This window comes from Sebastes fasciatus, chromosome 8 (genome assembly GCF_043250625.1).
Source record: "Sebastes fasciatus isolate fSebFas1 chromosome 8, fSebFas1.pri, whole genome shotgun sequence".
Classification (NCBI taxonomy): Eukaryota; Metazoa; Chordata; class Actinopteri; order Perciformes; family Sebastidae; genus Sebastes; species Sebastes fasciatus.
The window spans coordinates 7,772,565-7,795,120 of NC_133802.1; the positions used below are offsets into that span (position 1 = coordinate 7,772,565).

The 22,556-nt window shown below is 41.4% G+C and overlaps 2 protein-coding genes across 6 annotated transcripts in view; one reads left to right on the forward strand and one right to left on the reverse strand.

The window, feature by feature from the left end:
- Nucleotides 1-5,284, forward strand: part of LOC141772283 (polyhomeotic-like protein 2) — a 52,574-nt gene extending 47,290 nt beyond the window's left edge. For 2 of the 3 annotated variants that reach the window (XM_074643107.1, XM_074643106.1), the window contains exons 5-7: nucleotides 153-279; nucleotides 509-704; nucleotides 3,236-3,530. In XM_074643107.1, coding sequence (XP_074499208.1) covers nucleotides 153-279; nucleotides 509-704; nucleotides 3,236-3,390 — 478 coding nt within the window. In that variant the 3' untranslated portion in view covers nucleotides 3,391-3,530. Of the gene's footprint in view, nucleotides 1-152; nucleotides 280-508; nucleotides 705-3,235 lie in introns of all 3 variants that reach the window. The other variant, XM_074643105.1, reaches the window with a different exon arrangement.
- A 4,164-nt stretch (nucleotides 5,285-9,448) lies between these two features.
- On the reverse strand, nucleotides 9,449-22,390 carry kiaa2013 (KIAA2013 ortholog). Of its 3 annotated transcripts, XM_074643079.1 has the most exons (5): nucleotides 21,007-22,390; nucleotides 18,520-19,373; nucleotides 15,557-15,640; nucleotides 12,721-15,452; nucleotides 9,449-12,660 (listed from the first exon to the last, which is right to left on the reverse strand). In XM_074643079.1, exons 1-3 carry the CDS (start codon nucleotides 21,962-21,964, stop codon nucleotides 15,590-15,592), a joined length of 1,863 nt encoding a protein of 620 aa, XP_074499180.1. In that variant the 5' UTR covers nucleotides 21,965-22,390; the 3' UTR covers nucleotides 9,449-12,660; nucleotides 12,721-15,452; nucleotides 15,557-15,589. The 3 variants fall into 3 exon arrangements, with proteins under 3 accessions (XP_074499180.1, XP_074499181.1, XP_074499179.1); XM_074643080.1 differs by lacking the exon at nucleotides 15,557-15,640; XM_074643078.1 differs by having other exon boundaries at nucleotides 12,721-15,640.
- Between the last annotated feature and the right edge of the window lie 166 nt (nucleotides 22,391-22,556).

Sequence of the window (22,556 nt, forward strand, 5' to 3'; positions counted from 1 at the left end):
CGAATGAAATGATTGGACGGGCTGCCTGTCTACCTACCTGCCTCTGTCTTCCACAGATGTTCCAACTGGTCGTGAAAATAAACAATAAAGCTTAGATTCATTATCAGGCATTAAGACTAAGTTTCAGCTTACCATGTTAACTTTCTTCGTAGCTACAATGTGGGATGCACAAAGAGAATGGGTCTCTTCCCAAACCGCCAAACCACCCTGGAAAACATGAAGAAACAACGAGCACTGAATGGAGACCACAAAAACTGCAGTTTAGAGTCTAAAAAGAAGGTGAGACAACTGTGACCTTTTGACTTTTAATTTCTAATGTTATGTTGTGCAATTCCTTACCATGAAGCATGACTGCCCTCTGTATGGAACATCTTTCTTATAGCTCTTATCTCATCTACATTAGTTTATGTCATCATGTCAGAGATATATATAAATGTATTTAAAGTCTTGGCTCAGTCTTTGACAGAAGTGTTGTATTGAAACCCGTCTGACTGCTCCGTCTGTGCAGAAGCCTGCTGCTGTTGCTCTGTCCACTGATCACTCGGTCTACCCTGCGCCGGGAGAGTCCAGCCAATGTTCGGACTTGTCTGGCTACAAAAGACCCCCGTCCCCCCTGTTGGCCATCCAGCCCCACAGCTTCCTGCCCAGTGACCCCGGCCGGTGGAACATAGAGGACGTCTACGAGTTCATCTCCTCTCTGCCAGGTGGGCGCCGCCTCAACTCTTACTTTATTACACATTCATCGTCTTTAAAGGCCCTGAAAACCCATTTTCAGTTTCTTACTCCAAGCAAAAGCACATTTTTTAAATTATTTTGCAGACATCACAGACATACCTGACAGCAGCCTGAGCTGGACAGTATTGCTAGAATAATGTTGAATGTAGCATCAACTAATATGGCAACTGTATAACAAAAAGCGTTGAGAGGGCATGGACAAAAGGAATGAATGTGACAATAACGATTTTAATATGAAGGAATTAATTCAGTATTTGAATATGTTTTTATCACAGAAGTTGGGGATGAGTAAAGTGTTTTATATATATTGTAGAAATCCTTTGCCAAATCTGTCCATTACTTGATATAAGAATTCCCATCCGATAGAATCAACAGCCTTCTCAACATCTGATTATTAATATGATCGATAATGTTTTTTTTTTTTGTATTAGTTTATTTGACAGTGACAATACATTGTTACACTAAAAAAGAAAAGAAATTAAAAAAAAATACAGAATAGCACATCATACATAAAATCACATAATACAACATCGTACATTACAATCAATTTACATATGTATGTTCCCAATCGATAATCAGTGATCACAGTTTTGGTTTAGTTTCAGCCAGTGTTTCACCTTTTCATTAAACGTTTTCAGGTCAGGTTGTATTTTTATTTCTGTTGGTAGGGCGTTCCAGAAATGTAAGACGACTGACCGAAGGTAGTTTTGCGCTGTGCCACTCTGCAGTTACCATTTGTTGATCCCCTAGTGGCTATTCTGTTGGTATTCATTTTGGTGACATATGGACAAAGTACAGCTGGGGCGAGATTGTTCATTGTTTTTGATCTATTATTTTCAGTGCTTGTTTATATAGCGATGCAACAGGTTTGACAGTCGACTGTGAAGCCTGGCTCCATACAGTAACACAATAAGACAAGCGTGAAAATATCATGGCATGCATAAACAGTTGAGCTGCCTTAAGGGGTATGTATTGTCGTATCATTCTAAAACAGTTCAGAGAACAGTTTAGATTTACCTATGTGTGAGGGCTTTATCTATTTCCTCAATTGAAATTTCATAAATAAGATTGTCATTATGTGCTTTGCCAAAAAGGGGAAGTTCTAATGAAATTAAAAACGGTTCCATATTTTGTTCACTAGCTTTGTCGGGTTGAGTGTATAGTGATTTGTGATATTAAAGGGCCAGTGTGTAGCGTTTTGGGGGGGGGGGATCTATTAGCAGAAATATAATATAATATTCATAACTATGGCTATGGTAGAGCGGGCGCCCCATGTACCAAGGCTGAGTCCTTACTGCAGCGGCCCAGGGTTCGAAATCCAACCTGTGGCCCTTTGCTGCATGTCATCCTCTCTCTCCCCCTTTCAATACTATCTCTATTATTATCAATAAAGGCATAAAAGCTAAAAAAAAATATATATATATATATATAATCTAACTATGGCTGTGTCCTAAATCATTCACTCATTCACTACTCCCTTCTCACCATCCCGGAGATCTATCTAGACGGGGCTATATAGTGAGCTCATCGGCAAAAATACGCCGTTAGTGTCATGATGCGCTGCTCACGTTAAATATATTACTTTAATGCTACAACTCATGGATATGTCTCAATCGTGCTGCTCGTCTGCCATTTTACCTTGAACGCAATTCATGATATATAGTGCCTGGTTAGTGACCATCGTTGTACACTACTTTTCATCTGCAACCACACCACTAGATGCCGCCAAATCCTACACACTGTACTTTTTTTAATTAAAAATTTGTTTCAAATTATTACTGGATTCCTTCTAAATTCAATTCGTTAAAGGGTCTCTAATTTTATAAATTGCGTTTTCTGCTTGTTGCTTGTGGAGCCTCCAGGCTAATGGTTTTAGGGCTTTTGGACCTGCTTCATAAATCATATTCTTTTTCCCTCAATCTCCTCTATGATATTTAATTGATTTCCTGTTTAACGGTTCTCATTTCCGATAGGGCAGATGGATCGATGGATCCTGGATTAGTGGAACTATAAGTATCCGTTCCAGATCGCCAAGTTGATCTTGCAGATTTTCAGATTTTTTTACCATTTAACTTTTTTAAGAGGGCAGTCTGAGCTTTTATTTTTTCCTCTAAGGAAGGCTTTGGCTGCATCCCACGATATAACCGGATTGACTTCTCCATTACCGTTGTGCTTTAGATAAACCTTCAGTCCTCCGCCATTCCTGCTCTAAATGTAGCACTGTTCAACATACCTGTGTTTAAAATCCACAAAGTTTTCTAGTAACACGGCATGCAAAGACTTTAAAAATGTCTTTCAGTAATTATAAATAAAGAATAATGAATAAAAAAAAAAATTCAGTGTACTTACAGTACATACAGATACAGATTATTCTAATACCAACCATGGTGACAAATGAATGTAGTTACCCATCATGGTGATTATCATGAGACATCAACCTAGTGCAGCTGTCTGTGCAGGTCTGTGGAGTAAGCTGACGGTCGGTGGTTTGTGGCTACAGGTTGTCTGGAGATTGCTGAGGAGTTCCGGTCTCAGGAGATCGATGGACAGGCCCTGCTGCTGCTGAAGGAGGACCATCTCATGGGAACCATGAACATCAAGCTGGGCCCTGCACTCAAGATCTTTGCCCAGATCAGCACGCTCAAAGACTCGTAGCCCATCTCGCCCTTCACACAAACACCAATACACTGCCGTCAGAAGGCAGCTCCGCTATGACTGGACAAACGCGATGTGCTCAGGATCTCCCACGTGTTGACGTACGTGTGAGCTGAGTTCAGGTACTGGGCCAGAATTGTTTGATGGACGTTTTGTCGTGGCCTGCTGAACACGAGGACATCAGCTGGGACTGTTTGACTCACCTTTTACACTGATAACTTCACTCTGGCACTACTTCAGGAAAACTTCACCCCATAGTTTAGATGGGAATGCTGTGTTAGGTAGGCTGTGTTGGGAAAAGTTTCTTTCATTGAGAACATATTGTTTTCATGATGTATTACTGTACCTTGTGTTCCTGCAGGGGAGGTTTAACGTTAGCAGTTGTTTTGTTCTAGTATTTCTCTGGAGCGTGACTATGAAGCAGGGTTATTATAGCAAACTTAAACGAAAATAAGCAGTGGAAAATATTGTCGTAAAACTGAAACTAAATATACATCATTTCAGAAAAACTAATAATAATTAACGTAAATTCATTTCAGTCTTAGTTTTTTAGCTATAATATACAAAGATCAGCCATAACATTATGACCACATGCCTAATATTGAGTAGGTCACCCTTCTGCGCCAAAACAGCCCTGACCCGTCGAGGCATGGACTCCACTAGACCTCTGAAGGTCTGCCGTGGTATCTGGCACCAAGCCGTCAGTAGCAGATCCTTTAAGTCCTGGAAGTTGCGAGGTGGGGCCTCCGTGGATCGGACTTGTTTGTCCAGCACATCCCACAGACGCCCGATTGGATTGAGATCTGGAGAATTTGGAGGCCAAGTCAACCCCTCCAACTCGTCGCCATCCACATGATGTAATAGAAAACGTGATTCATCAGAGCGAGCCACCTTCTTCCGTTGCTCCTTGGTCCAGTTCTGATGCTCACGTGCCCATTGTAGGCGCTTTTGGCGGTGGACACGGGTCAGCACGGGGCACCCTGACCGGTCTGCGGCTACGCAGCCCCGTACGCAACAAACTGCGATGCACTGTGTGTTCTGACACCTTTCTATCAGAACCAGCGTTAACTTTTTCAGTAATTTGAGCTACAGTAGCTCTTCTATTGGATCGGACAACACGGGCCAGCCTTCGCTCCCCACGTGCATCAATGAGCCTTGGGTCTGACTCTGTCGCCGGTTCACCGGTTTTCCTTCCTTGGACCACTTTTGGTAGTTCCTGACCACTGCAGACCGGGAACATCCCACAAGAGCTGCAGTTTTGGAGATGCTCTGACCCGGTCGTCTAGCCATCACAATTTGGCCCTTGTCAAAGTCGCTCACATCCTTACGCTTGCCCATTTTTTCTGCTTCCAACACAAAGTTCAAAATGTTCACTTGCTGCCTAATACATCCCACCCACTGCCAAGTGCCATTGTAACGAGATACTCAATGTTATCCACTTCAACTGTTAGTGGTCTTAATGTTATGGCTGATCAGTGTATAAGTACCGAAACAATGAGGCAGCCTGAATTTCCATCAATTCTCGTGAAATTGAACCACAGAAATTGAAGCTTGACATTCCAGGAGATGCCGCTGTGTCGCAATTGCTTCACTAAAGTAACGTGAAGATTAAACATAATGGCCATTCCTACACTGTTCTCCAACCATGTGTTTTGTATGTATACTTCAACATTATACCTGGCCCTAACAAAAACAAGCTAAAACTACTGTAGCCAACACACTCTGAAAACTAAACTAAACTAAAATGAAGTCCAAACTAAAATAAAATAAAAACTAATTGAAAATTCAAACCTATTATAAACTTGCTGGGAGGAATTTCAGATCTGTGTTTGCCGTTTCAGGTCAACATTTTGGAATACATGCCTGTTTCATTAAAAGATCAATGTTATGTGCATCCTGTGCAGAGCTACAGTCACTGTCATACTACCTGCGCTGCTTATCTGCTTCAACTGTGGACATTTCAAGTCACTGAGTGGCTCATAAACTTCATTACAGGGAGAATTTTGAAAATACAAACTCAGTGGATGGTGGCAATCTTTTTAGCAGCTTAAAAGGTGGAAAAATGACATGATGTAAGATATACTTTTATTGTCCCGGTGGGGAAATTCTTCCTGGACTCCTGGTCTAACTGCAGTTTCAAACACTAAATTAAAACAACAAGAACGATTCCACATGAGACAGGGAAACAGTTTCACAGAAACGGATGCTTCAACACATTCACAGTCCACGTAGATAATGGCACATACCATCACACAAACCATGGCAGGTATTGCACCCAGGTAGTGCACTGCACCGTCTACCATCTTGCCCATATTGCACAGACAATAGCCCAATATTACACAGATGCAACATATTGCACTGTCCCTATTTCACACATTGCACTGTCCTAACATAATGCACATAATGCAGAAGAACTCTTCCACGGTATGTTCCATTAAAGTCAATAGAAACCATGTAGAATCAAAGGAACCAGGAGAAGGAAGGAATGTAAAGAAGGGAAGCTATAGAAAGGGGATTACCATTTCCATTTAATTCAGCAGTATTGCTGCAATATCTCTTCCAGCCACCAGTGGCAGCACTGAGTTCACTGCTGCTGAGCAGCTCTCCAGTTGGGAAAAAGAAACCCTGGCTGCGGTCGAATAGTCTTTTTTGCTTAGGAAGGTTCCTAACGGTGTGAAATAACCCGGAAGTACCTCAGTAGCAGCCATGATAAGAGCTGTTCGAATTCTCCATATGCTGAGGAAAGGTGTTTCAATGCTTCCTTTATTATCTCATTTAGCACAGATACACTGGACCATCCTTTACCAAAGGAAAAGAGAGAATAACATCCCACAATTCCTTGCGGCTGCAGCATTTAAAGCGACGCACCATTCGTCCGTTCCTGATAACAAACCATATGCTTATTTTGCATATTTATTTTCATACAGTCATACACTAATTGGGATTCATGTTTAATATGAGTGGACAGTGACAACCGTTTTGTTTCACTTTATTTTTAATTAATTATTTATTTCGAACATGCAACAAAAACCTAATTAAAAAACAAAACAAGAATAACAAATAAAATGAACAGATAATCAATTAACAAATAATATTACATTGTTGGAAGAAATATGGTCCTACACCTTCTCCATAACTCGAACAATTAACTCAGTATTTATCATATATTCTTTTGTTTATTTCAATTTCAACCGTGGTAATGAAGTGATATTTTTCACTGGTTGTCCACGTTAGGTCAGATAATCCTTTATTATATGTTGATAGAGTGTTCCAGCAGCAGAAGGACCTGTGGTATCTCTCTTTCACACACCGCGGGTGAAGCAGCCTGTCACCGAAAGGCCTATTTAGCAACGCACGGCGGGAAGCAGCGCCTTTCCTAGTCCATCTTCAGAACATTGCAGTTTCACCACAGCAGATTCACGTCACTAACATCCGCCGCCGTCGCATCATAATTATGGAGCCTAGCGTAAGTGCAGTCGGATTCTCTTAATACCGTGGTTGTCTTTTCCTAAGTCATTGTGAATTCTCCTTCACATCTTTCCTGACGTTTTCTATCGAGGTCAAGGAAAAGTGGTTAGGAAAAGACGTTAGGATGTCATTTTTGGACTTTTCGACCGCAGCCCCTGGGCCATCTTTCATTGTGCACGGTTGTGTTTCAACTTCAAGGAAAGAGATTTTTCTTGGTGAATTCATCAGCGGAATGAGTTTACTCAGTTTCTTTGTGACTCTATTGATACTATGAGCCGCTCAGTGACTGAAACGATAAGATTTTCAGGAGATGGCGATGCAGGACTTTGATGTGCTGATTGACAGTCCTGGATCAGGGCTGAGATAGGAGTCCAGAATGAGTGTTTAGACTGGGACTGGAGGACTGGAAGCAGTGAGAAACTATTAGACTAACTCCATCGGCAGTTGTGAGAAAAGCTGTCAAAGACATTGACACTGTGGTTTATTAGTTATTGACCAACAACCATTAACAAGATCCAGTACTGTGTGTGAGCAAGACACTTTAGAAGTTAATGGAAGACAGACTTTGTCACTTGTTACAGACCACTTTTATCTCTGCTCACACACAAGCTTATGTCCCCTAAATAAACTGACTTGTAAGAAAACACCTCGCTTAAAGCTAGAGTTGGTACTTTTCTTTAAAAACATTTTTTTGTTATATTTCTTGAAATTGTCATTAAATCCCAACAGCAATCAATAAATCAAATGCTCTGACAAGAACAAGAAAATAAATCTGACTTTGTGACTTTCTCGTTAGATTTTGGAGCTAGTGCTGCTGTCATTGGAAAAGAGTTGGCAACACTGGGCTGCATTTTTCAGTTGGATCATTTTTAAAATCCAGCGAACTCTTGCTAGTTTCATAAAATTACCAACCCTAGCTTTAATTGTAATAATTTAAGAACCATTTCCCTGAAAACAGATATTGGTTTTGGATACATAATAACACAGAGTAGAAACACACTGACTCAATAAACCTCATGTAAAACTGTTGTTTCCAGGTCAAAGCTGATTTATACTTCAGTGTCACAGTGTCTCTGTACATGACAACATGGACACATTTAACATGTAATGTGATCCAGCCTAATTGTATTGGTTCAGCTTTTCAGTCATGTTTGTGGGAATGTTGGGCTACATTTTATCAGAAGGTGATCTGTCAGTTTTGTCCACTCAGTTATGTGCTTAGGCTACAAACAAGCTTTTGTTTTCATGTAGCAAAGCCATTTTAATGCAGAAGTTCTGTTCTGTTAACCCCCACTGGTACAGTTCTGTGTGAGAAAGAGTGAATGAGAATGAATGCAAACATGAATTTTCTCACGTCCGGTTCTACACTGCCATTTAGTGTTGCAGCAGTGATATTACAGTGATCAGGTAGAGAACACACACAGCAAATGACTACCGTATAAGTGCCTATGGTGACATATTGACGCAGAAGTATGATTCAAGTGTGAAAGCTGTGGATAGTTTGTATGTCATTTCATTTGACTTTTACCAAAGTCAAGGCAGAGTCACTGCTGAATTGCTGTCACAAGGGACATATCATGCTCATTTTCAGGTTCACACTTATATTTTGGGTTTCTACTAGATGTTCACACGCTTTAATGTTCAAAAGGCAAATGATTTTTCTCATACTGTCTGTCTGAATATACCTGATCAGGTAGTTCTCAAGCTGTGGGTGGAGATACTTAGATGGGGGGGAGCGGTATATGCTAATGAGCCTGCAGGTGACATAGGAAGGGGAGCCAAATCTGAATGACTTGTTGAATCACATTTTTTCTGATCTAGACAACCCACAAAAAAACTGACTGGGTTGTCTTAATTCACAGTTTGTGGGTTGTTAAGCACCCCAGATACCCAAATGTATGTGCATAAGGACTGAAAAAGTGAGTTTTTTATGCTATGTCCCCTTTAAAGCTGAGGTACCCATTTTTGCGCAACAATAATAAAGTTCTGTTTTCTTTCTACAGATGCCATAAAATGTTTGAAAAGTTGTATTCCAAAGTATATTATTATATTTTTGGGAGGTAAAAAAAAAGGCTACATAATTCATTAACATCATAAAAACCGAGTTAGTTAAAGCTGAAGTAGGCGAGATTGGAGCAAATATGATTAAAAAAAAAGTTATTTTTATAAAACGGTCGCTATCGTGACAGTAGTACATGAAACCGGTAACCTGAAAAAAATCATGTGCCTCTGTGTCCTCCGGTGCTCCGAATTGCATCTGCAAGATTTCACAGACCGGAGGAAAACAACCAATCAGAGCTGATCTGAGTTCCGCTGTCCATCTGCTGTCTATGAAAGAAAAAATATACTGCCTACTAAAGCTTTAACCTTGAGTAGTGGTATTCAAAATATACAAGATCTGTTTGTAGAAAAAAAAGAAGCTTTCTGTAGTTTACTGGTCGACGATAATCGGCTTTCCAATCCTGTTGTGATCAAAGGTGTCATTTGTTTACAACAGTATCTTATTTTTGAATAAAACTGGTTTCTTTAGTGTGGCTTGTATGTTCTAAACCCAGAAATACATGGAACAAATTGTCAGACAACATAATAATACATTTTCTCACAATAATTCACTGATTTATTCTCCCCAATGTAAGACAAAATTCAACATTTTTTAACTTCAATTTTACATGATCACAAACCATTCAAGTACAATCCAATCTGATTATGGCTATAGCCATGAACTCAATAAATTAACTTCTCTCTCCATTAAGGCACACTCAGTAGTTGACATGAAATAAAGAGTAGATAAAAAAAAACCACACAAACTGAAAATAAAAAAGCTAAACAATCCTCCAATATGCTGAATCAGAAAGAACATTTAAATCATACACACTGACTTGACAATAATCCCCATTGACAAAACACATTATTTGTGCCTTTTTAATATTCAACATGGTCTTTGTATCATAGAACTATGTTGCAAAATCAAATTTACTTGATCTGTCAAAGGCCAAGAGGAACAACCGATAAGAAGCAATACATAGAATAGAAGCCATTAATTTGTCATTTACCTTATACACATACACTGATCAGCCATAACATTATGACAGCATGGGCACCCTGACCGGTCTGCGGCTACGCAGCCTCGTACACAACAAACTGCGATGAACTGTGTGTTCTGACACCTTTCAGTCGGAACCAGCATTAACTTTTTCAGCAGTTTGAGCTCCAGTAGCTCTTCTATTGGATCGGACAACACGGGCCAGCCTTTGCTCCCCACGTGCATCAATGAGCCTCGGGTCTGACCCTGTCGCCGGTTCACCGGTTTACCTTCCTTGGACCACTTTTGGTAGGTCCTGACCACTGCAGACTGGGAACATCCCACAAGAGATGCAGTTCTGGAGATGCTCTGACCCAGTCGTCTAGCCATCACTATTTGGCCCTTGTCAAAGTCGCTCACATCCTTACGCTGGCCCATTTTTTCTGCTTCCAACACAAAGTTCAAAGTTCAAAATGTTCACCTGCTGTCTAGTATATCCCCCCCACTGCCAGGTGCCATTGTAACGAGATACTCAATGTTATTCACTTCACCTGTCAGTGGTCATAATGCTATGGCTGATCGGTGTAAATGCATTTAGATGAGTTGACGATGGACAGTGATCAGTTTGGTAAAAACATTTTATGAAGCACAACTGTGTTTGAAAGGTTCACTGGGCGCCCAACCTTAGCCCCTACTCAAAAAGGGTATCTTTAAAAACACGTGGCAAGTAAGCATGTGGTAAATTATGGGTTTAAACTTTCAAGCACGTTGCACTCCTGCCCCCACCCCCATTTAAAGAAATACTGACTTTCACAACTTGGCTATTTTAGTAGCCACCGGTCCTATAGGTTATGTACTCACCAAAGCGTCCTACATCATTAGAAATAGGTCTACAAACACAAGCAGTCAGACTGGTTTTAAACAAACCAAAAGGGGAGGTAACACTAAAAGTAAGAACACTCCTAATGTTGCACAGAACACCTGCATGTTCAAGCTGAAGATTGGTCCAAAAAAGTCGATGAACGTTTACAACGGACTGTTTGGGTTATAATTTTCTCTTTCTCTTTCAAATAAGTTTGACTAACATTGAGGTTTGTTTCCAGCCTGTCTGATCATCTGACTGCTCGTGTTTCATGACCAGTCAGATTTCTTAGTGTGTACAATGTTAACCAATAAAACCAATGGCCAAATGTACAGAGATAAAAACCAAAGTTGTCATAGTTTTCCTTTAAAAACATGGCCGACTGAGTAACTGCTTCATCCCTGTTGTTCTCTCCAGCAGAGAGAAGCATTACAAGGCTGTTTGTACTCGGGAGATTTATTTATTAGTGAAGCAACAGGAGAAAGTTAATGACAGTAAATAATATACGGCTGACAGGTATGAGGAAAAGTTCAAAGAACATGTTACAACAGAAAATCAAAAATCCTGAAGCATCGGGAGCAGCACAGGAAAAGCTCAAAAACACCTGGCGCTGAAGATACAGAGAGATGTTAGATTAAAGGAAAAACCTGATTATATGAGTGTCAACAGAAAATGAATGCAGAGTCTTCATTACAGGACACGAGGGCTCGCTGAGTGGTTCGATGAGGATGACAATGATGTGAATCATATGCTTCACAGACCTCAAATGAACACCTAGTTCAGTGTATGTGGCAGGCACCTCTGATTTAAGAGTATATACTGTGGAGCAAAAGTGGGGTCAACATTGGTACTACCATAATTGTTACCATGGCAACAGAACTCATAGTTTTGTGATAGCCTGGGAGAAGTGTGCTAACGCCAATAAGCATGAAAGTAGTCAGTATTTCAGTTTGTGTGACTTACAATAAAGCCCCATGTGTAGGAATTGAGAATTTCTAAAGGCTTCAGTGTATTGTCAGATCAGCTAACAACGTTCAAAACCCCCTTTCCGATGACAAGATTACAATCAAGGCCACTTCAACCAGCAATCTGTCTGCCGTGCAGAGGTAAGAAAGTCGTAAAGAGGTTTTGAACTTCTCTCTCAACTTCTTTTTCTCTTTTCGTTTGATCAACCGACTGCAACGCTATGAAATCCCTCTATAGGAGAGACTGATTTTGCTATTATCCCCAACTCTTTTTCGATGCGATACTTCAAAATGAGCATAAAAATGTGTGAATGGAAACATGACTTAAGATGGATGGCTTTTCAGTGTGTAGCTATTCAAAACAGCAAGAAACACTTTGGCTTTCTGACTTCAGCCTTCGCACAAACGTGTTTGTTTCAAACCTTACTTACAATCGGTGGACTGAGTAAAGAAAAAATGGAATGCTGCAGAGAGGAAGTATTTTTGTAAGCCAACTCGGAAGTTAGCATCACACTGGTTCCCTCGTCGAAAAGCCAATGGGATTTTTCCTTTGGGTTTTGGAATATTGCAGAAAATAAGCTCCGTGGCGAACAAACAATGATTCTTAACATTTTGTTCAGCAAGATAACCTTCTCAAATGAACACCACTTTTATGATTTTTTTTTTAGCATAAATGCAAAGTCAAAATGTAATATTAGGCTATAAACAACTACACCACAGTCACACGACTTCACATCACCACCACTAAGCTAAAGGTGGACTATAGTGTTCAGCGTGATGACGTTTAGCAGTCTCGTTTAGCCACTTGTTGGCAACCACCTTTATTAAGACACGTAAATGCTTCAACATTCACAAGTGGGACATGTAGAACAAAATAAAAAATCTCTTTACTCTTGTGTTAACCACAGACCTTATTTCAAGCATCTAACCAAAAACCCCATTCAAAAGACCCACTGACTTTGAGACGAGGGAACCGGAAGTGTCTCATTTATCTTCAGAATGAGGTTTTAAACCTCACATAGAGGTTTTAAACCATAGATATAAAACAAAGCTGTTTTATATCTATGTTTTAAACTACTTCTACGAAGCAGTCTAACTGAGCCTTGTTCAGACAGCAATGCAGACGTCAAACCTCAAAGCCACGGATGAAACTAGTGCCTATGAAAGCAGAATTCAGTCCTCAGAAAACTATTTGAACAACAAATATGTTGCTCCATTTCCTCTGTTGGAAATTTCAAAAATGTCCCCATTTCCAGCCCCACTGCAGATGACCCCGTTCATTCACTAGGACAATGTGACCATTCAGCAGATGAAGTGCACATCTGGTTGAAAGGTTTGCTTTTGAAATTTGGGGTTACATTATAGTGTTGCATCAACAGTGTTACCTCACAGAGCATCAACATGGTGGCTCTATGGATGGCGGTGTCAGTCTGTCGGTCAGTCCACCACTTTGGCCCAAACTTAAATAAGGTTTTCTGTACGAGATCCAGATCATTAATATAGCTGCAAACAACTATTTGCTATGTAGTGGAGTAACGTCTACCTGAACAGAGAATGAAGTCTCTCTCTCTCTGTGTGTGCTGTAATCCGAGCTTCTCTGTGCTTTGTTGACATCGCCGGGCCGGCCACGCATGCTTTTAGTAAATATCTCAACAACTATTAGAGGGATCACCATGAAATGCTGTACAGACATTCATGGTCATTTATCGTGCTAATCAGCAAATGTTAGCATACCAACATGCTAAACTAAGATGGTTGGTCAGCATGGAAAACATTAAGCATCAGCATGTTAAAGGGACTCTATGTAAGAATCAGAAATTGCTTGTCAACAGTGACACCTGTGGCCGTAAAGTCAACGACAGTCAGCGTCCTGTTGCGCGCGGTTATGCTCGTAAACAAAGGTCCCACCATGAATTGAAGGCCCGGCCAATGTTGATCCTAGTTTTCTCCCGACGTCGGTCACATTCCTGTTTTGCAAAACGGGCTTCACTAGTTTCTTTGTTCTTCCGTGGAGTTTGTGTTGGGAGTCTGAGTTGTGGTGGGGGCTGGTCGTTTATTTGGCTTTAATGGACTCCATTTCTAACCAAACATTAGCTATGGTTGCACACTGTTAGCCCTGTAAGCTAGGCTGAAAATAAAGGCACTCGCGAGCGTGCATGATGTCACATCCGTTTGATTTTCCCGGTAGAAACAGCCCGGGTTCATCACATTAAAAGCAGTCTACAGGCTGATAGAGGAAACCCAGAAAGTCGCAGAAGATCTAATTTCTTAGGGTAGGTTACAACCTGTTCACACACTGGCAAAAAAAACAAAACGATTTATATGTGTAAAAAGTTACACACAGTCCCTTTAAAGGTCGGGTCGGTAATGCTGAGACAGTCAATTTTAAAAATGATTTAACCGAAAAACCCAGCCCAGTGTTGCCAATTCTTTTCCAATGAAAGTAGCTAGCAGCACTAGCTCCAAAAGTCACTAAATCTAGCGAGAAAGTCGCCAAGCCGGAAACACTGAACGTTCAGGCCTCCCTCCAAAGCCACTCACACACAATTATCATTATGAAGGTAAACAACAAACATGGTTATTGATAGTACGGGTTTGAACGGGTTTATTACAGTCCTGTGACAGCTGCTGATACCAGATTTTTTTCTTTTTTTGTCAGAGCATCTGATTTATTGATTGCGATCAGGTTGTAATGAGAATTCAACAAATTTAAATGTTTTAAGCACTACGAAACCCTACCTTTAACGTCATCGTGACCACATTAGCATGCTTATGTACTGCCTCGCAGAGCTGCTGGAGACTCTCTTCTCGCTCATGTTGTATGCAACGAAACCCACCAACTTTGATCATATTTTTGAATACCATAAATTTATGATTTTGTCGGTTAAAAAAAGTGCCATCACAACTGTTTGGTTAAGTTTTGGGAGAGTTGGTGTTAGATTGAAATATTTAGTTTAAAGATACAGTTTACAGTTGAGATTTATTGGTTATTTATTAATTATTGGGGATATCTATAACAAAATCAGTGGAGAATTAGACTTTAATAGAGAATTCTGCCACATGTTGTCTTTTGTTATATAAACTGTCCATCTTGAGTCTGACAATGTTATAGGAGTGCAATGATAAATCGGTGGAGGGCCAGTCTCACTGGCTTTAACAGAGAAAAATAAATCACTCTGGTTGAGTCATTTCTAGTTTCCAGTGAGATCAGCGTTTAATAGGGAATTCTGCCATATGTTGAAATAGTCTTGCTGTTTAAATGCTTCCTTAAAATGCTGTTCAATCATTACAGAAATTTAATTTGCAATTTTTTTTAATAATTATTTTAATTTTAAATCTTTTTTTATTATTATTTTTTAAGCAAAAATGCAAAGCTTTCACTGTTTTTTTTATTCTTGCATGAACTGAATATCTTCTGTTGGTCGGACGAAACAAGACATTTAAATATGTAAACTTAAATATGTGTGCATTTTTGATGACTTTCTAACATTTTATAGGCAATCATTATAGGCAAAATGATGAGCAGATTAATCAATAGTGACAATAATCGTTAGTTACAGCCCTATTTAGTCTTAAAGTGACATAGACGACCAGTTTTAACCTGCATACATCCTCTCTCAGCAGATCTGTGGGTGGTATCGCTGTCATCCAGGATAAAATATCCATTTCGTTTTTTTGATTGTTGTTTCTCTATCTTGCCTTGTCATGTCTCATAGGTGTCTTCCTGTTGATCACTTATCTTGCACTATCAATAAACATCAAAACAAAAGAAGAAGTAGATGTTATTCAGCACCAGCACACCAATGTTAATATCTTACATGCTGCCAAAAGGTCAAGCAGAACCACTACCACATGTTGAATGTGTGCATAGTATTGTAGCGTTCAAGCAGCATTCCTGGTGTCACAGCAGTCATCCTCACTTTTGTGGGCGACCTGGTGAAGTCAGAGGGGAGGATTAGAACGGCTGGGAAACTGACTGCCACCACCAAACCCATCCACACTGGCTCGCAGGACAAATGGAAAAAATACAGACATGCTGAGGATGAGAGATCTGTGATTGGGGCACCACAGGGTGTGACAGGTCAGTAGTGAAGAGCCAAAGCCAACCCATAGATTTCTTGTTAATTTAATTGAGTGATTTAATATAAAACATCATCAAAACGCCGGGAAAAAAAGGAATAGTAGATAAAGACTTCTGGCAAAGTGAGCACACAGTTCATGCTGATCAGAGACGAACATTTAGCCTGCAGCAGCACAACCTTCTCTAAGTGCCCAGCAGGTCAACATCTCTTTTTGTAAGGACATCTGTAAACAAGTAGCCGTTTTACATGACAACAGACATAATGGACTTTTAGCACCACCTTACTACGTTGTGTTCTAATTTAGGCTTCTGTCATTTGCAGGATAATTTTGCTTTGGGTCGATCAATGACAATCATCTCGGCCTATAAGGAAAAGTAAGATTTATTCCAACTTGGGTTTTATTTTTCGTAGCTCTGGACATGAGCAGTCAGATGAGCAGAAACAAGCAATCAGTTTATCTAGCAGATTATCTAAACCACTTGTTTTGAAGGTCAAACAGATAGTGAGCATACCTGGAATAATGCCAATAAGCCTTCCATTGCACAGGAAAACCGTGTGTGCACAACTTCAACCAGAGCCGGATTAAATGGATAGATTACGATACGCAGGCTGTTTTTCCGTCCCCACTACATGCACATTTTTATAATTGAACAAAATTACTTTTAAATGTCATATTATCAGCAGTGGCGCCAGAGAATTGTGATTGTTATTGTGATTGCTAATGAATTTAGATGCAAAAAAGTATAACAAATACTATGGAAAATGAGATTCAATAATCCCAGGCTAATTTGCTACACATTTGAAATGCACTTATGTTGTTGTTGTTGTTGTTGTTGTTGTTACAGGCTGCAATGTGGAGTTGCTGGCCACTAGCAGTAGCCTGCATATGAGACATTTAGAGAACATCGGTAAATTGTAGCGTCTACTAATTATGTTTATTTTGTCTGACTATGTTTAACATATATTTTTAAATATTTTTATTATGTAGGCAGTTGATGTTCTTAATCACTCTGCCCGGGGCATGTGCCTACAATGCCTGTGCGTAGATCCGGCTCTGACTGCAACAGACAGTTTGGGTAATTACATTTACTGTTTGCCTTTGTTGTTTTTTTTTCTCCAAACAAGTTTGGCCAACCTGAAGGTTTGTTTACAGTCTGTCTGATCTACTGATCGACCTGTTTTTCACCATGCTGCCGTGTTCCCAGATTTCAGTGATTCCCTTGGTGAGTGCAAAGTACTGTCAGTACTGCCGACCAGAGCTACGGAAATTAAATTCAAGCTGCAGTAAAGTTTTTCCTTAAAAAAAAAAAAAATCATTTCACAGGACCATACCAATGTTATGGCTCATTTACTACAAATCACGTTCATGTGACTTTACTGCAAACCAGTAATGTTAGCATGCTTTTCTAGGCATGCTGTAGTATTTTGGTTTAAGATTTCCGAATTGTGTTTTTTTCGACTTTTAACGGATTCAATGGCTTCTACTATTTCAGTTGAAAATCAACTCACTATAAACGTGTTTTAGTTAGGTCATGAATCACAGTGAGCATTAAAGCTACTCTTATTTCTAAGTTAAAAGGTACACTGTGGAGGTTTCTTGTAAACAAACTAACAAAAGTTCTGTCTACATTCAGTGTTTCTCAACAAAATGGTCAGGTGTGACAAATATGTTGAATCCATTTCCTTCCTTTATAACACATTGGATAACGTTGGCTTGCCTTTGTTGGCACATTATTGCCACCAACTGTCATCAGTGGAACAGAAAACAAACCATAAGCAGTGATGTGTTGCTTCACAGCGCCCGTGTGCGTGTGCATAAGATCCAAACACATCAGCGCTACTAGTGGTCAAAAGCTACACGGCGTATCTTTAAACGTTCCAAGTGCAAGCTCGGACTGAAATGTCACCTTACTGAACAACATAAAGCAACTTTTACAAAAATAAAAGCAGACACGATGTCCACTGGAACGGATTTACCTAACTCAAACAAGAATGAATGATGAAATTAATGAAAACTAATGGCTTTCTTGAAGAAAGACAAAATACACATTTGAAAATCTAAAAACCTATTACACTTTGGAAAAGATCCCGTCACTAAAGTAAAGTATACGTGATTTATTATAAGAGCAAAAACACTGGTACGGTCCCTTAAGAATGCTCCGTCAGAACAAGGTGAAGGCGGTATAAATACAGTAAAACAATAATCTAATTTGAGAAAAAAAAAAAAAACTCTTGTGCTTGTTTTTCTTCCATTGCAATCAACAAGCGCTTTACATTCCACTATGACAAGCACAGTTGAACAGGTGGGGTGCTAAAATGACGATTGGTTAATTGTAACTTCAAGGTCTGTGACCTTGAATGAAGGCTACTATTCTACTGGTGCTTTTACTGTAACTGAGATCAGATATTTCATTGCTCCCAGTCTCTTAGAGGAAAGAGCTGCAGTAAAAACGTCATCATGTGGAATCACCTTTTGTGAGAGGGGAGAGGGGAGGTGTGTAAGGCTATTATGCGAACCCACTCCAAACATGTACCACGTGAGATGGGAAAATAAAGTTCACTCAGAGAAGGTGAAAGTCAAAACTGAGAAACCAACCCACAGAGAGAGCGTCGATAGAGAGAGAGAGGAAATCTTTGCCACCACAAGCACAAGTAAAAAAAAGGAGCAGAGCAGATCAGTTTGCAGTTTTTTTTTTGTTTCCAGTTATGTTTTAATATCGCTGTTTATACCTTGCTTCTGAAGAGGGGCTTAGCGCCGGGGCCACAGTACTCGTTGTATATGAGCTTGAAGAGGAAAAGGTGGAAGAGTGTTATGAGCGAGGCCACACTGAACCAGAAGAGGAAGGGCAGGCCTGGGTACCTGTTGGCCATGTGCTCCTCGTGGGCCAGGATGGCCTTGAGGTGCAGGGTGTGGCGGAGATCCTGCAGGTGGCGCAGGTCTGTGGAGATGTACAGGAGCGGCGTGATGGGCTGCGTCACCATCACGGGGAAGGTGTGACCTTTGATCTCTGACGTCAGCTCCACGGGCTCGTTGAGGCAGCCGGCCTCGCAGGCGTACAGCTTCACCGGTTTCTCTTGCTGCTTCACTGACACGTGAAGAAAAGGCTTCCCCTCCACGTCCAGCAGCACTGCCAGGTTAATGAGGTCCTGGTTGTAGTGGATCCCTCTCAGGGCGTAGCTGTTGTGCAGCACGTCGGGATCTGCCTGGAACTGAAGGTGGTTCTCTGTGAACTGAAGGCCGCCGAAGCTGAGCACCATGCCCTGCATGGTACCGTGGGCTCCGGCCGCCACCAGCACCTTGCATCCTCTCTTCTGCAGAGTCAGAGTCCACAGCGTGACCAGCTGCAGGATCTGAGCTGCACTGCTCACCCGCTCGGGCCACAGGTTTTCTGCATGCATGGTGGCGTGGCCGCTGAAGCAGTGGTCGGCGTAGTTGAGGCTGGACTCGAGGCGAACGCGCTCCTCGCCACTCAGCCTTCGATCCAGCAGGGGAGCCGTGGAGGAGGACAGGATGTAGTAGAGCGTGGTGTTCACTGTGCGGCTCGATGGTGTGTGGGAGTCTGTGATTTTCCTCATTTCAACACCTGAATGAACAAAGAAGCAGAAGCACAACTTCACAAAAACCTGACATGTAGTGTATTCCCAAGGATTGACTACTTTGACCGTCAAATATTATTCTTGACTTTGGATACAGCAGTTTTGACCAAAAAAAAACTTAACTCAAGGTCCACTTGCTAGCTTTCCCAGAGCTTTCGACCATGATTACTTTATTTCTGTTTTACCACATCACTTTTCCCACCTTTTTCATCGTTGCACAGCTCCTTCATTTTAACTCAAAAATTGAGAGCTTTTAGTTTGTGTGGTAAATGTTCAAAACAATGTTAGAATTAGTATAGTATGCAACCGGGAGCCAGTTTGTGGAAAGGTTCAGTTAGGAGTAAGACTTCCACTTACACAGGGGATGAGAGACTGAAGGGGGAAAATGGAGAATGCAATAGTGAAGACAGAGAAACATGGAGAAAGTAAGGTGCAATCGATTCGAAATGTATAGAAAAAGATAAAGGAGGGAAAGAGAGTGATTCACGCATAGAAAACCTTTAGCTATGTCTCGATGAATAACTGCTTTTAAAAAGGTACAATCTGTAATCCAAAGGTAAACAAAAAGGCAGCCACACTGAAATGATTGACACATCTTTACATCAATACAGTGACTAACAACAACTACCATATTTAAATTAGTCATGTTTTCTGAAGCTATTTAAGAGTTGTTTACATCAGTCATGTGTGTAAACAGAGCCGTAAGTTAGTTAGTAAAAGCACAAAATGCTTATAACGCTTTAATCTGTAAATCAAACTGATCACTTATATGATGCGTCTTCAAGTTTAAAATTCATTTCAAATCAGTCAGTTTGTTGCTCTTCTATATTCCCCCAAAAAGTATCTAGAATAAAAACCATACAGGCCGTGTGTGTTGTGAGATTGTTGTTCAAATTTAGATTATTTCTTTTTACAGTACGGGTTTTACAAGGCTGCTTGTGTTGAGGCATTTTACATTTGAGATTTTTTTTAAGAAAATGTGAGCTAAGCATTGTTTAGCGAGTCAGTCAAAAGCAGAAAACTACCAAAAGTAAGGTGATGTAAATGTTACCCAAGTACACATCGTGTCTGTTTTTGTCCTATTTAGCTCCTGGCAGAGGATATGCACGCTTCCAGACAGCAATGCATTGAGGCTCCGCACAGACACTGGTGCAAGAATCCAACCAAACACCAACATCTTTACAGGCCAGGCCAGGCCAGGCTATGCAATGATTAAAACCAAGACAGAACACGTGACCAAGCATAATAAACTCATAAACTGCCATAAAACAACTTCAGAGTTTAGATCTACAGCGGTCAGCAGCATTTCACAATACATGCATTGATTCAACACAGTTATGTCATTGCCTTCATTAAATCAATCTGGATCAAAGTACTTTTACAGCCCTGATGTAAGTTCAACCCGTATGAAATTTTAACTTTTATTACGACCTTTGACCTTTCAAAATCCCCCATTGGTATGTTTAAGCCGATTTACTGACTACTTTCTAAGGCATGCTGTACTATTTGACATTTCTGTATGTTCATCTGTGATTTGTAGCAAATGCAGTAAAATCTCTTATATATATATATATGCTCCTTTAAAACCCAGAGCCAGTGACAACTACAACCATTGCTCACCTGAAATGAAGATGTCCATCCAGGCCTGCTGGTGATCTACAACCAGCTCCTCCACATCGGCCCTCAGCAGCTCCCCCAGCTCCTTTTTGGCTCCATCTCTGAGGGTGCGGAAGGTTTCCTCCAGCCTGGAGGGCTCGATGGGCTCTGAGGTCCACACCACTGACAGGATGTTGTCTTTGTACTCTACTTTAGCTGGGACCTGAATCCTGCTGCTCAGCTTCTTGGTGACCACCACCACCAGCACCATCCTGTTGTTCTCCACAGGCACTCTGCCGGAGGAGAGCATTACCTCCCTGTCCTCCAGCTTCTCCACGCTGGTGGAGAACTTGCTCCCAAAGGAGGGGTTGTCATAGGACACGTCCAAGGAGACGGCCTTGTCGGACGGGTTGTTGATGTGGATCCTCTGCAGATAGGCGTTAGGTCTGCTCCTGTGTGCGATGAACTCCTCTCTGATGGTGACACAGTCCCGGGATGACTGCAGGGCGGACGGTGAAGCGCAGCGGACCGACAGCACGGCTCCTTTCCGGAACCACAGCATGGTGGCCTGGACCTCGGCACGCTTCCCCTCCAGATGGACGCCCACTCTCGGGGAGTACTCGGTCTGGTGGACCGGAGCCGAGCCGGGCTGCGAGGACGACGCCACCCACAGCTTGTTGGAGTCAATGTCAATGAGAATATGTCCGTTACCTGACACAAACGGTGTGTCTAGTTGCTCCTGAGGTGTGCTGTAGATCCCCTCTCCTCGCTCCACCAGAGACTTCCACCTGTGGATCTCCGCCAGCAGACACTGCCCCGCGGCTCCACCGGGCATGGCCGAGCCGCTGAACAGCCTCCATCTGCGCTCCGCTCCCAGGTACCAGTAGAAGATGATGAAGAGCAGCAGTCCGATGAGGAGTCTCCTCGCCCAGCTGCTCGACAACAAACCTGGCAGCCCCTTTAGTCTCTGCTGGAGCCACATTGTGGGTTTAAATAACAGCAGCCCAGCAGCGAGTCAGCGTCTTAAAAACACCCAGGGTGCTCAGGTTGAGTGGTTTTTAGTATATCACATCGGTACTTGGTTCACAACATGTTGCTTTCCTGCAGAGTGAGAGCTGACAGACTGGCTCTGCTAGCTTAGCTTAGCTTAGCTAGGGAGCTAGCGCCGAGAACAACAACTATTGGACATGTGTTATTGTTTCTCGCATCGTGGTTACGGTCATATCCTTCAGCTCGGTGGGTACGACAAGCGTCAAAGTTGTCGTATCTCAGGTCATGTCGTGTTCTTGTTTGTCTTCAGGTTGAAAACATCAGCTGACTTTCTACATAACTCCACCGAGCAGGACTGCTGGTCTGTCACAGCTGCCGTACAGCAAAACGACACAGCAGACACCGGAAATGTCGCAAAAATCAGTGACTTGATTAGGTTGTATTCGAAACCGCCTACTACATACTACTGACCAACGCAGTACACAGTACACAGTACACAGTACATACTGCAGACTGCCTTCCTGAGTAGTATGCACCTGTTAAAGTGTTATATTTTGCAGTATGTTGGACCTGACATGTAGTGT

Coding starts and splice junctions, on each gene's coding strand:
- kiaa2013 (XM_074643079.1), bottom strand. CDS start 21,964: ATGTGGCTCCAGCAGAGACTAAAGGGGCTGCCAGGTTTGTTGTCGAGC. Junction 19,374..21,006: donor GATGGACATCTTCATTTCAG/GTGAGCAATGGT, acceptor TTGTTCATTCAG/GTGTTGAAATGAGGAAAATC. Junction 15,641..18,519: donor AGCCCCTCTTCAGAAGCAAG/GTATAAACAGCG, acceptor TGACTTCACCAG/GTCGCCCACAAAAGTGAGGA.